The sequence below is a fragment of the Notechis scutatus genome, chromosome 5 (assembly GCF_049901735.1).
Source record: "Notechis scutatus isolate UNSWTSFEM ecotype Mainland chromosome 5, rNotScu1.2, whole genome shotgun sequence".
Lineage (NCBI taxonomy): Eukaryota > Metazoa > Chordata > Lepidosauria > Squamata > Elapidae > Notechis > Notechis scutatus.
The window spans coordinates 51,288,824-51,303,682 of record NC_142013.1 but is presented as its reverse complement, the minus strand read 5'-3'; the positions used below and the strand labels follow the sequence as shown (position 1 = coordinate 51,303,682).

Here is a 14,859-nt window from a genome sequence, read left to right as displayed (position 1 = left end):
TCAATTGTGATTGTAAGTTGAGGATTACCTGTAGTTATGTTGAGTTTATATAAGGGGGGAAGGTTGGGGGCATGTGGAGAATTGAAATAAAGATATTGCCTCTGCTCTGATACTCTTTTCAAATCTCTGCAGGTGGATAATTGCTGATGCTGTATCCAGAGCTCTGGAGACCTCTGCAGAAAAAGTGCATTCATGGAGGAAACATCTACTAGTTGCTTGTATGAAGTGGTTGATCCTGTCCTTCAGTAGTAACCAAGAGCAAGAAATGCATTCCGAAGTGGAGAATACCATGCTATTGAAGCTAGAAAACTTATTGGTGAGGACTGGGATTTTCCATTAATTTGTACATTAATTTATTAAGAAATGATGGAGTATTAGACACAAAAGATGCTGAATGTAGCAGTACATTTGAAGGTTTCTTTTTCATTATGAAGTGTATATCCATAGATGGATCCATAGGTATGCAAATATTTGCAAATGCTAGTTTTTCAATTTTGTTAGAATTTTGGAGAGCATGGTTACGAGGTTTCAAATGTTGCCAATTTCCTCTATTATTGCATTCTATTAAAAAGAGAAGAGTAATATACTTTCAGTACTCACTAACCTCCTAACTTTTCATAAATTTCTGTTAAGAAGCAACTACTCAAAAGTTTGATTTGATGGTGTTTTTAATTATGAAACCATGAGATTGAAAATGGTAGGAATAAAAGTTATTTACTATTAATAGTTATCATGATTTGCAAACTCCTTCATATAGCATTAAAATTCTCTACCGTAGCACTTTCCCTTTAAAAGTGATGAAAATTGTTAATCATGGAAGAAGATTTAATTCACTTTAGTGTAAACGATAGAAGAAACATCATAGGAGCCAATCCACACCTTTTTAAAAAAAGTGTCATGCCAAAATTTTTAACATTTGTCAGTTTGCTCGGTTGAATTCATAAGAAAGGATGGGATTACTCTTTCCACAGAGTGCAGAGACCTCCTTTTGAATGATCTCTCTTCCTAGTTTAGGCCAATCAGTTCTGAAAGCTTTATTATATTGCAGTGCGTGATATATTACTATTTCTTGTCTATCCAGAATTCAGTAACTGAAGTGATTCCAGACGACTGGAATAGTTTTGTGAAGCTGGGGCTGAAGTAAGCATAATTATGTTTATAGCAATGATTCATTTTTTTCAAATAGCTAACCTAGAAAAATTCAGAGAGCACTCTGCTTTAATATGTCTATGGAGATTCTCAGTCATCCAGGTCATGGTTGTCCCAAAGGTGGTTTTTCAAGAGGCAACTGGACTTTCTGCTTTTTATTTGCTTCTCATTCAAGAAGATTTTTCAGTTCTCCCTACTCCCAGTACTCTCTACTTCTACACAAATGAAGTGTTTTTGATTAATTATGTAAGCTATTTTACTGAATTATCTCTCCCTCTCTGTATATTTAGAATAATTTCTATACAGATTGTATCCATCAGTGATCCCCAACCTTTTTTACGCTGCGGCCCGGTACCGGCATCAGCTGGCGCGCCTGACCGGTACCGGCATCAGCTGGGCGCCGCCATCTTTTTGATGAAAAGTGCTTCCGGTGACCTCACCGGAAGCACTTTTCATCAAAAAGATGGCGGCGCCTTCGTGAGCTTTTCGGGTAGAAATGGCTTTCTACCTGGAAAAGCTCACTGAAGCGCACCGCCATCTTTTTTGATGAAACGTGCTTCCGTGAGCTTTCTACCTGGAAAAGCTCACCGGAAGCACTTTTCATCAAAAAGATGGCGGCGCCAGCAAGCCAGCGGCCCGGTAGGACTTGTTCCACGGACCGGTACCGGTCCGCAGACCGGTGGTTGGGGACCCCTGGTATACATGCAGAGAATTCTACTGATTCTTCAGCCATTGGATGAAGAACTAGATTGTAGATTGTAGATTCAGATTAATCAACCTGAATAAAGTGCAGGTTCCACTAAAATTTGTCACTTCTATAGTAATGTAAATATGAGGTGAATTATTGATGGAAGTAGCCATACAGATGTATTGATGTCAATATCTATGAAATATAACAACTGCCTGAATGCAAAATTGCTTCCTAATTATGGAATTTCTTTTAATTTAAGAAATAATATCTAATATACCACGTGATTGTTCTTTAAAGCTGAAACACATAATCTGAACAGCCAAAGCCCCGGAAACCCTGAATACCCAGAGCCCCAGAAACCCTTTGGCCTCTTATAGATCTGCAAAAATTGCTATTAAATTGTAATTGTTAATGTGGCAAACAAGGATAAATATGAAATGATTGAACGGCTACCCTTGTTTAGCAACTGTTCCCAGTTACAACAGCAATGAAGAAGTAACTTTTTGACCAGTCCTCGCATTTATGACTCTCTGAAGTCTATAAACAAAGAACAATGGTTTTAAGCACAATTGCGATTTTACTTAGTGACTATTTCATTCAACACCAGAGTTGTGGCTCTCAATTGTGGTTACTAAATGACAACTTCCTATTGAATTAAGTATATTTAATTTTAATTAAATGTAAAGATAATTTAAATAGTTTGATTTTTTTTTTCTGGTCCAACCCACTAGGAAGTCCAGCATGCAACTAAAAAGCCAAGTTTATGAAAAAAAATAAGTTACTGGATGAGTTGAATGATAGCTCTAATTATTCATTGTGTAACATGGGCAGACAGATACAATGTATCCTTTCTAGAGGGCTCCAGGTTGGGGAGGCAATTCCGAAGCCCATTCATTGTTTCTACAAACCTCAAAATAATGTCAGCATGCAGAAGAACTTCTGGTTATATCTCTCTCTCTTTTTTTTTGCACAAGCTTGGTAGCAGAACAGCCTGATGTTTGACTTAATGTCTTTTAATTGCCATGCAGGTATCGTTATAAAAGCCAAACTTTCCTGGAAACTCTGGATGCAGCTATAAATGTATTATACCAGAAAGAAAACTCTTTAAAAAAGAGATTAACCAAACTTGAAGTGCTTTACATGATGATCACACAGCATTCACTGTTTTTGTCCACAATGTTGAGACCACAAGAAGGCAGTGACATGAATGCTCATCTAAGAGGTCTCTCTTTTTTTTCTAAGCTTCTTTGGTGTTTAATGAATAATTAATATATTTGCAAACCATTTTTCCATACATTTTGTTTGTTGCCCACTGATGTATTCTGGCAGTAGTGTCTATCTAGCGCTATCAGTTTCTTTCATGATAACTTATAGACTCATACAGACAGCATACAAGTTTAATAAATTATTATAATGCTCAACTTAATTTGTCAGTGAACTTTAAAAAAATGATTATATATGGTTATCATATATACTGAATATCTCATATACAGTAGTTACAAAATGTATGTGAGAGAAAAGTGAGAAATACTTTCTCTTCGTAAAAATTGCTGATAAAACTGCTGATTTCCCAGGAAATTAGTTTTTATCATTCTCTCAAGTTCATTTTCCCAGAGGGTCCTGAACAAATTAAATGTTTCCTAAGCTTTAAAAAAAGATATTTATGTGGGATTATTGTTAAATAATTATTGATCTATAATGTTTGTACCAATAAACACTATTCTTACGTAGTCCTCACCAACCTGTTGCCTACAATTCCCAGGATATCTTGCCAGCATGTAGTTGGAGACACATCTATAGGTTTCCAATTTAGACACTAGAAAGTTCTGTGCAAAGTTTAACTCATACGAATGGGAAACTTGCAGAAAATTAGTGTGGGGTTATTATAATGTTTTATTTATCCCAGAAGACCCTGCCCAATCAGCTTAATGTGCAGCATGATTATGTTAAGAAAGTGTTGGGGGAAAAAATCAAATTGCATGGTGGGAGGGAAAGAGCTAAATACCTAAATACCCTTTTTGTTTTCAGAGGCATTAGTGAACCTCCTGTTGTCTCTTGTGAAACTCTGCCCTGCAGTTTGTGAGAGAAATCATTTTGCTGTGCTGCTTGGAGCATATGGTGCAACACTGAGCATTTCAGGTGAGCAAATTTTCTCTTGAGAGTGATGTTTATTAACAAAAAAGCTCCATGTAGAAGAGGAGGGGGTATTGATTGTGTCATGTTTGACTTAGACTGCAATTCTCAAATCAATCAAGAAAACAGACAAAAGTTAATTTAAAAAGATTTTGTGTCTTTAAGGGCTTGAACGAAACATTCATTTTTTTCCTGCATTTTTAAACTAACACTGAGCAAAAATTCAAGAAAAGAAGGCACACTGCTCAAGACATAGCAGTAGTGATGACTGGGTGGGGGCTTGTATTATAGGGTGGACTGAGCCTGGAGGATATTGAATATACCTTGTGATAGGTGTTCAGGGACTTCAGGTGGACTCACAACTATATTAAAATCACCTTCTCTGTTACTAGATGATGAATGTTTCCATAAAATATTAGAATTCAAGATGATGATAGGATATGAAAGCTCAAAACTGTGAATGACAATAATGAGTCAAAGATGCTAGTTTTCACAAGCCCTCAGTGAGACACCTGAATGTATGAAGTTCCTGAAATGGAAAGAATAGGGTGGGCACACAACTATCTTTAGCCTCCATATGAATATAATATGGCTATGTTCTTAGGCATGTGGGTTTCCTCTAGATATATGTCATTTTTACATTGTCTTTCTTTTTTTTTTAGATCAGAAGATATTGTTTTTACTTAAATTATATGAAAATAATGGTCTAAGCCTTCTTGACTTCAGGTTTGTGTATATACATCTTGGTCATTGTAATAGGTGAAAAATGTACCTTTCTTGTCAGACTTATTTTGCTATGGTTTGCTAAATCAGGGTTGGTTGAATAAACCATATATTCTGGGTTCATAAAATAGATTAAGATTTAAACTATTTATAGAAAATAGTTTATATAAATATAAACTATTTACAAAGTACAAAGCTTGGGTTTGCAATGCATAATAAGTCAAAATCAAGTAAGCAACTTGATACATAACCTAAAACTATAGTCCACATGAGACCCTTCAAAAAAATTGTGACTCTCAGAAGCCTTCAAACAGTAATTTTTAATGTGGCAAAATAGGAAAATTATTTAAATATATAATGAGTCTGATCTTAATTCATTTAATTTTAATTAATGCTATAAGCTTACTAAACAAAATTCTTTAGTTCTGGCCTGCCTCCAACTGTTAGTTTTTGGAATGAAGCCTTCCCAAGAAATATTTATACAGTTTTGGAATAGTATGATATCAGAATGGAGTCCCTATGTCTACAATCTCTCCTTAAATTATTTACTGCTGCCATAAGTGTCTGTGGCCGTTAACTCAAAGTGCAGTAAGTAATATGAATAATCTGACTACTGCCATCTTCCTACAACTAGAAGCAGCAGAAATGCAGAATGGGACCTCCCTTGCCTACCATATATGTGCAAGGAAAGATAAGATAATGACGTTGTTTTATCTGTTAGGAAAATGGCAGTTTGCTGTCTCTTTGCTTTGCAGGCCTTCAGATACTGGTATTTGGTTATGGGTTTCAGTATAAACTTAGTGAACTGATAAATTCAGGGACTGCCCTTTCGTCTGATCATTCTCCCAATTTACTTCAATGATAAGGAAACGCTGTTATATAAATATTCTTCCCACAAGAGATAGAGTTTAAGGAGAGATGCTTATCATCTCTCCTGGTCACAAAATGGTCGAGAATATAATGGTAGCACTTAAATATCTGGATCATTTTGCCCCTGGGACAAGCAATATTCAATAGAAATACTGTTGGAATATCTTCCCTGTCTTTGACATATTTTTTTCTGAATCATTAAAGAAGAGCATCTTGAAGAGAACAGTTTGGGTTCTGTTGTAAAGCTCTTGTTTGATTAAATAAAAAAAAAAACATTATGAAAAGAAGCCTTCTGCTGGTAGTGATTTTGTTGACACACTTTGCAGGAGTCAAGACTTTGTAAAGATAATTCACTGTGATCATCTCTCTGCAATTTACCAAAACATACAGCATGGGGACTAAATGTCATTTCATAATGGTTTAATTTTGTTTGAAATGGCTTAGAAAGGGAAAAGGAAACACATTCTTGTAAGAAGGGAGGCAAAAGCTAGCTTTATTCTACTATGAATGTCAGATTAATATTTTAATTGCTATCTTCTGTTCAAGTGCAACATACAAATGCATGTTTTTCCCCTGGTCTAATTCTAGAATATTGCTGTGGGGTCCAGCTGCTGTGGAGCATCATAAAACATGCAAAAGTTTGGGGAAGTCACTGTGGCAGCAACCAAGCATGCAAGAAATTATGTGCCTGCTGGATCGAGAAGTAATGATGAGGACCATACTCCACTTCCCCCAGCATCGGCTTCTTCTTTCCCCTCAGGTGCCTTGGACTTAACTGCAGATTTCTGTTCTTTTTATATATAATTTAACTTGATGCTCAGGGGTTAACCATCAGATCCCTGTTCAGAATTTGTTATTTTGTTTTGAGCTGACTATTGAGGAAACCGTTAAAATGTTTTTGCAAAAAGAAAAATCAGTCAAGCCAACATATAGCAGTAATTTCTAAGTGTACAGGTAGTCCATAACTTGCAATTAGTCATTTAACAACCATTCACAGTGATGATGGCCTTGAAACAGGTGCTTTATGGCCCATAAAGCACTTCTATTGTCACAAAACATTGTGTAGGGCTCCCCCCAATCACATTATCACATTTCAGCACCTTGGCAACCTGTTCTCATTTATAACCAGTTGCCAGAGTGTCCTGTGAACATTTATACTCTTCTCTTTGACCTTCCCCAGAAAGTTAATGGGGAAGCCAGCAAGGAAGGTTGCTGGTGGGAGGGGAGGGGGCATTGGTTTCCCTACAACAGGGGCCCCAACCTCTTCCCACTTCAGAGCTGTGGCCAGTTTGCAACTGGGCCATGGAAAGCATTAGGCAAGCTCACATGTTCAACTCCGCATGCACACATGGAGCTGTGAACTTGCATCTGTGTGACTGCCACACAAATAACCATCCCCTGTTCCCCCACATCGGGCCGCCAAGCTAGAAGAGTTGGGACCATTGCCCTACAAGCACTGAGGAGTTTCCCCTCCCTTCTATGTAAGGAGAAGAAATCCTCCCATGTGCTGAAGGAAAGGACCTCAAATCTGGCAAAAATGCTAGTGAATACTAGCATTCTGCACTTTTCAGAATGCTTTATTTCCCCAGAGGTGAAATTCTTGATGTGCTGAAGGAACAGACTTCAAATCTGGTTAAAAAGTTAGCATATGCCATCTTTCTCATCATTATTTTCCCTGGTAGGGCAGGCAGAGGGCCCTAGCCTCCTGGGTGTGGTGGGAGGCCCAAGCCCTCTTCTTGCCCCACCCTATACAGGAGGCTGGCACTCTGCATAATGACCCATGGGGTTGTTTAACGACTTCGACTGGGAGAGCCAGTCGTTGAGCAAATATATAGCATAGTACAGTGTTGGCTAACCTTTTCAGCACCAAGAGCCCAAAGCATGCATGCGTGCGTGCATCCCCAATATTCAATGCATGTGCATCCCCTATGCATGCACATGTGGCCTCACACATGCACCCCTGCACATGTGCCTCACCCTCACGCATGTGTGTGCCCCCATGCATGCACCTTTGCATCCCCGTGCATGCGTGCCGCCCCCATGCATGTGCCCACCCTCCACACATGTGCTGCAAAGACCCAAAGACCAGCTGGCTGGCGGGAGGCACACATGCGCAGTGGAGCTGAGCTGGGACAATGGGTCACATGCCCAAGAGAGGGCTCTGCATGCCATCTCTGGCATACATGCCATAAGTTCGCTATCACAGGCATAGTATCTCTGTTGACAATCGCTTTGCTCAACAATTGAGATTCCAGGCCCAATTATAATCATAAGTGGAAGATTAGCTATATTTTTTTTCCCAGGATTTGTATCAGAAGTTCTGTGAAAAGACAACCAAAGGACATAAAATCCAAGAAGCAAATCGAAATTTATGTTTTTCATTTTAGGAAGAACATACATTACAAAGCAAAGGGAAAAGTGATGTGGCTTTTGAAGATCTCTATGATCCATGTTTTCTTCTCCAGCTATTCAGTGAATTATTAAGGCCAGGTATACAAAGTGATTGTTTTGCATTGTCTGTTTTTGTTGGCAACTTCTCTATGTTGTTCAAACTGAGGATTCCATTGTATGTCCTGCATGCCTTTATACTTCCTTTTATCCTGCAGACAAATGTTTAAAACAGGCTAATTTCACGAATCTTTTGACTACAGAATTCTGCAGGATAGTTGACCATCCTTAGCTATGAATGTGGGCCAAAGGACTTGTGTTTCTTTTTTTGTGGTATTATAACCACACCATCAGGCAAATGTTTAATTATTCTCACTTTTTAAAATCCATATTACTTAAAAAAGAGAAAGATATGGCAGTTTCCAGAACTGATTATTGTATCAGCAATTGTTTGCTTAGCAGCCATCTTTCCAAGGTTCTGTAAATAAGCTCTGTGTCCAACATAAATTAAAGCTACATTAGAAACTGATTCTAGCTGGCAAGGTCGGGGTTTTTTGTACATGTCCTAGACCTATTTTCAGATTAATCTTCAGAAAGTTCATGTAGGCCTTGTCCATAAAAAGGTTTTATCCTTGATAGAATGTGTCTTTTTATAAAATGGAATTGGATGGGGGATTAACCAGAACCATTTTTCATTTTGCCTCTGTCCTCACAATTGCAGTGGTTTGCATTAGACTTACTGTTCCACAAACATATGTGAACTGATTGAATAAAAATTCAAACCCTTCCCACAGGATACATAGAAAAGTGTAGTAAAAGATAAATATTCTGTTCTTACTGGCCATGAATATGCATTCTGATAGAGGTCAGCTGAGAAAAAGGGAGGAAAAAATGGTATTTATACCAGAATGTAGAATCCATTAGAAGGGTGCAGTAGGGATCCTGATGTGTGAGGAGAACATTAAGGCAATTCAACTTTATATAAGAGAGAGCAACAGAGAAGGCTGTTTTTCTAACGAGACTTATTATCACTCTGTTGGTGATTGTTGTGATTTTAATGTGTGCATTCAGATTTTATTTTCTTAAAGTTATTTTTGAAACATTTTCTTATTAAAAATGCATATTTATTTTCTTCCTGCTGTGTAGAGTGTGTGGTGGCATGTCATAAGTTCATTGAAGTCAATGCATTGGGTTTGACAGTAGCTGCCCTTAGCAGCTATGACAGTAACATGCGTGCAGCTGCCTACCATGTCCTGAGTTCCTTTCGCTCTCATCTGGAAGCGGCTCGATTTCGAGAACAGAAACAGGTAGAGATGAGTTAACCTTTGTACCAGAGGTGGCATTCAGCAGGTTCTGACCAGTTCTGGAGAACCGGTAATGGCAATTTTGAGTAGTTTGGAGAACCGGCAAATACCATCTCTGACTGGAGATTTTACACTATCCTCATGCCCAGCAAGGCATGCCCACAGAACCGGTAGTAAAAAAAATTTGAATCCCACCACTGCTTTGTATCACTTGACAGAAAAACAAAATTTCTTGATTAAAATGAAATCCAGCCTATTTCAATAATGTATATGGAATTTATAGAATACTTTGATTGTTAATTTTTAAAATTCAATCTGGAATCATGATTAGAATGCTTATTTTTTCCTCTGTTAAACGAAAATGTTTTAGAACACTTTGTAATTTATCTGTCTTCCTGAAATTTGAGGTTATAAATGAATTAACAGGTAAATTAATTCAACTATGGATTAATATTCTTTATGCAATTTTTAATTAGATTTATGCAAATAGTAATTTCTATTTTATTGTGCATCCAGATTGATCTTGTTTCTTCAAATGCTGTGGTTTCAATGAGTGTGTTAATCTGGGATTAGGATAAATACAAATTTATTTGCAGTTGCTCTAAAGGAAAATAAATATTTTTCTATGAAAAATAGTTTTGTGAGTGCAATTAAAGGTTTCTAAATGGAATTTTAAAAAATATTTTTCCAGTTATTTTACTTTTACTCTTTTTTGTAGTTGCTGTACCTTATGGATGTTGTGCAAAATGGAATAAAACAACCAAACCTCAGATTTACTTTCCCTTTAACACTGTATATAGCTCGAGTTGCCCAGCAAATACTGAAGCCAGGTATTATAGAACTTTCTAGTGTTTTTGTCTTATAGTTTTTGTCTTGTTTGTTTTGGTAGTGGTCTCTGACTAGCATACAAAACATATATAAGTTAAAGAGGAATAGAAGGAATAGAAGAAGACACTTATGATGTTACCTAGCCTGATAACAAAAGATTTGGGAGCTAAATGGCAAGCTCAGAGGGCAAACCATTACAAAACAATGGAAATATTTGTAAAGATCAAAAAAAAGGGGGGCAAATGGCCATTTTCCATTTGAGGTATCTGTGTGATAATGCCTCCATTGAAGAAAAGTTAATAGTAGAAGGGAAAATACAGTGAAGTTAATTGTATGTATATATATGTACAACAAAACAAATTAAGAAAATGAAAATGATAGTTGCTACCTGTGATTTGTATTACAAATTTTATGTTTTATACATGAAGAATATTTTTATTGTTGATATAAGAATATAACATAAATGAAGTTCTATAATGTGCTTTGTAATGAATATGAAAATATGCAGTTCTTTTTCATGAGCCATGGTGGCGCAGTGGTTAGAAAGTAGTATTGCAGGCTAATTCTGCTGCCTGCCAGAAGTTCGATTCTCACCAGCTCCTTCCATCCTTCTGAGATCAGTAAAATGAGGATCCTCTGTTCTAGGGGGACAATATGCTGATATGTAAAATCGCGTAGACAGGGCTGTAAAGCACTGTGAAGTGGTATATAAGTCTGTGCTACTGCTATTTTTATAATATTCAATTATGTGTTGTTTTTACAGAGGAGCATATGTATACAAAGTTGAACAGATTTCTTCTATCTCACCAATATTTGGATTTGAGAAAAGTGCCAGGATTTTTTCACCTTTTCTATAGTTTTGATTCAGAGGTAAAGAGACTCACGTGGAGATTTTATGTTCAGCTATCTTTTTTTCATCATCTTCTGCTCCATTGCTTAGATATTACTGTTCAACTACTTTCCTGCTATTATGTTGCCATTTTAAACATGTTCTCCAGAAAGTCTCATCTTGAAAAACCTTTGCAACTTTTGCATGCTTATTTGACATAAAAAATGTGTAATATTGTTTTACATCCATATGCAACCAAAGGTAGACTTTCTGATAGAAAATAGATTTTATTTCACCATATATGCAGAATTATTATGAAAATCTTTGGGTATTATGGATTGCTAATATTTTTTTAGTTGAATCTGCTGATTCAAAGAAAACTGGATAAAATTGAGTTGTAATCACTAAATTGGAAAAATACTTGCATGTAATATCTGGAATTTAACTGGTTCAACTTTGGTTTAAGGTTTTCTAAAAAAAATTAGTGTCCTTTTTGAAGCACATCTGTTGTCTGGACTCAGCATTCTCTTTACATGAAAAAGAACTGTAATGTAATTTTGCTTGATTCCCTGATGATGTTTTTTGCATTTTCTTTGTTTTCTAGAACAAAATGGAGCGTGAATGGGTTCTAGCTATTATTGGAGAAGGTCTCAGAGATAAAAACTGCTATCAGCTGTATGATTATCAAAGGATTTTCCATGTCATTCTGTCCTTCTTCCATAGCCCATTATGTGATGAAGCAACACAGGTAAAACTCTTCTAAAAATAAAATGGTTTTCATTTCGTTTAGAGCAGGAATGAAATTTACACCTTTATTCCAAGATGTCAACCTGAGTCTGTCAGTGTAAATTGAACTCTTGGCTATACATTTTGTAATAAATGTAACATTTAAAGCAAAAAAATATAGAGACTTTTCAAACATTGTTCAGAGAGATTTTATACTCTGATGCAGACGGTTGCCATTTCTGTGAAATGCTGTGGAAGATGGCAACTACAGCAACATCACTTTATTCTCTTCCCTAGGAAGTTTGATAGTATATGAACACAGATAATATGATAATTAGTATTTCTCCAAATATTCCAATTCTTATAGTTAGCATTGAATTGTAGCCACTATTAGTAAATCATGAGATGCTATCCTGATCTATAACATGGTGGCTAGAAAATTCCCTTTTATCACCTTCTTTTATTAATAGTGCTTTTTTTTTGTTTTGTTTTGCTTTTCAGTATCAGATTCTGGAAATACTTCAAAATGCTGCATATATCACTAAAGCTGCTTATGAACTAATAAGGGACCATAGCCTTTTAACCTGGCTGTTATCCATTGTTGAGAAAAGGTACACAGAAATTTCTTTAGGGGCATCTATGGTATCCAGGAATGTGGTTGTTCTCTCCCTCCCTCCCTCTCTCTCTCTCTTTTGCATATTTAAGGTAACAACACAAGTGATTAAGATTAGATTTATTTTAAAAGAACACAATATGCAATAAAGCAATTTAAACCCTTTGCAATTAATTTATATAATTGTTCGGGGGACATTGCCTTTCATAGATGCATGTTTTCTTCTTCATATTTATACTTTTTGATACAATTGAATAATAATCAGAAAAAATATTTGGTAAGTTTATTAAAAGCTTAAGAAGGTTTTATTTGACTTCACGGTCAAATAAAATCTCAGTTCAAAATATTTTTTTTAAAGTATCAGACTTCATTAAAAGCAAGTGACATATTCAAAATTTTATTTGCTAAGACATTCTGAAGAATGTAATATCTTATAATTGAAATTAGTATAAAAGTAATTCTGGTAACTACGCTTATATTATCCTGAATGCTATTATGCCTGCAAGTAACTTTTTTAAACCCAAATTGTAAAGGCTAATATTAAATTTATATAAAAGAAATTGAATTCAGATGTTCCAACTACTTTATCAGTTCCTAAAAATGCGAGCTTTTCAAATATAAAAAACTTATAGCAATAAAATTAAATGTTTTCCTGAAATTCTATCTTTTTTATTTCTAGGTTTCTAGAAAACAAGTTGTTAATATGTATAATCTCCTTAATTGACACTCTCTGGAAAACTAATTTAGGAAATAAGCAAACTTCACTCAGTTCATCCAGCCAACTGGAATTAAAAGAGAACCAGAAATTCCTTCCCATCCAGCTTATCAATGAATTTCTCCATGTTCTGCTCACACTTCTTAGCCACATCCGGTAATTATTATCTATTTTTAAGGTATTGTATTGTTGCACTGCTTTGGAATATACTTTTCCTTTACAAAAAGAATTACTTTTTCATTGTAAATAAGAATATTTGTCATCATCGTAATCAGGGGTGGGATTCAATTTTTTTTACTACCAGTTTTGTGGGCATGGCTTGGTAGGTGTGGCTTCGTAGGCGTGCCCGAGGAAGGATACTGTAAAATCCCCATTCCCTCACCATCCCACTAACTTGCTTTTCAGCTCCGTTCTCCTGTGCAGGGCAACAAAAGAAGACCCAACCGATCAGCTGGGACTCAGGAGGCAGAGAATAGATGGGGGCGGGGCCAGTCAGAGGTGGTATTTGCTGGTTCTCTGAACTACTCAAAATTTCCACTACCAGTTCTCCAGAACAAGTCAGAACCTGTTGAATACCACCTCTGATTGTAATCTAGCCCAGTCTAGGCAGCCGTTAATATTTTCTGCTGAAGTCAGGCCTATCTTCCATAATTCCTACTTTATATTATTTGGAATTTCTGCCACTTTGCTACTAATTTAGGAGGCTTTTCTTAAGGTTGTTTCACACTAGTTTGGATCCTGTTAGCAGAACTGAATATGTAGGAATCGACTACAGCTGTTCTTTTGAGCCTTTATTTTAGATAGGCTTTTGACCTATCTTTACCCCCTACAGATATTCTTCTCTAAGGGAAATGTTAAATCTAATTTTACTTCTTAATAAACAATAAAATAAATATATCTTTTATGGTCCTGCCCCCCCATGTCTACACATTACTAGGAAAAAATTTGGAAGTTAAAATTATCAGCTTTGCAGTAGCTGAGCCACAAGGCGCCTAGGACATGACTCACTGAAGGGCTTCCTGATCCACGAAAGGCTGCAATTCGTGCACCAGTTGCACAAATGCCTTTATGACCCCATTGCTTACAGAGCAGGAGCCCCACATTGCATTGGTTAAAGATTGAATATTCCCAGATCCAGTGGGCCTTAATAACCCATGGTTTGGTCTTGGTAGGATTGAGTCAAAGTTGGTTGCTCCCCATCCAGGGAGCAACAGATTCAGAAGCCATAAAATTTTATAAGTCATTAGCTCCAAGTTACATATTAATACTAACCTTCTATAAGATGAATATATAAGTACAATGTTTATGTCATATTAGTAATGTTTTCTAATAACGTATAAATTATCCATCAGTTTCTTGTTTTGCTTCATTCAGGAATAAGATTAACCACTCGGTGCCTATCAAAATCAACAGTGAGCTTAGTCATTATTGTGCATAATGTGAGAAAATATAAATATTTTGTCCCAATTTTATCCCCTGTCTTCTGCTAAATAGAACCAACTTGGATCCTGTTGAGTTTATTCGGTTTTTCAGTGTATTAAGCTCTGTATTGGAATACCGCACTCTGGTTATTGAAGCCTTCAGAGAAATGGGCAGATTTATTGTAAACGAACATATTATTTCAAACAATGATGTATTGATACTTTTGTACAAGTGGAGTATAATTAGCAAAGATATGGAGCTTCAGGATCACCTGCATGTTGTTGCACAACAATACCAAATCAAAGAATTGCTTAGTAAGTATTCTCAAAGTACTTTAGAGAGTTACCATATTATATCAGTGTTTAGATTCAGCAAATGCTGTAAAAACAGCCTCTTATTCTGAGGGCAAAATAGTTTCCTGCATTTGTAATAACTCTCACAAATCAATATGTTGTTTTCCAGATGAGT

At 36.2% G+C, this 14,859-nt stretch overlaps 1 protein-coding gene across 2 annotated transcripts in view; it reads left to right on the top strand.

The window, feature by feature from the left end:
- Window positions 1-14,859, top strand: part of URB1 (URB1 ribosome biogenesis factor) — a 70,617-nt gene that overhangs the window by 50,848 nt on the left and 4,910 nt on the right. For both annotated transcript variants that reach the window (XM_087966713.1, XM_087966714.1), the window contains exons 24-37: window positions 133-316; window positions 1,082-1,140; window positions 2,869-3,062; window positions 3,869-3,979; window positions 4,636-4,699; window positions 6,155-6,326; window positions 7,954-8,056; window positions 9,101-9,261; window positions 9,977-10,088; window positions 10,850-10,956; window positions 11,520-11,663; window positions 12,143-12,252; window positions 12,934-13,125; window positions 14,464-14,705. In XM_087966713.1, coding sequence (XP_087822839.1) covers window positions 133-316; window positions 1,082-1,140; window positions 2,869-3,062; window positions 3,869-3,979; window positions 4,636-4,699; window positions 6,155-6,326; window positions 7,954-8,056; window positions 9,101-9,261; window positions 9,977-10,088; window positions 10,850-10,956; window positions 11,520-11,663; window positions 12,143-12,252; window positions 12,934-13,125; window positions 14,464-14,705 — 1,955 coding nt within the window. The remainder of the gene's footprint in view (window positions 1-132; window positions 317-1,081; window positions 1,141-2,868; window positions 3,063-3,868; window positions 3,980-4,635; window positions 4,700-6,154; window positions 6,327-7,953; window positions 8,057-9,100; window positions 9,262-9,976; window positions 10,089-10,849; window positions 10,957-11,519; window positions 11,664-12,142; window positions 12,253-12,933; window positions 13,126-14,463; window positions 14,706-14,859) is intronic.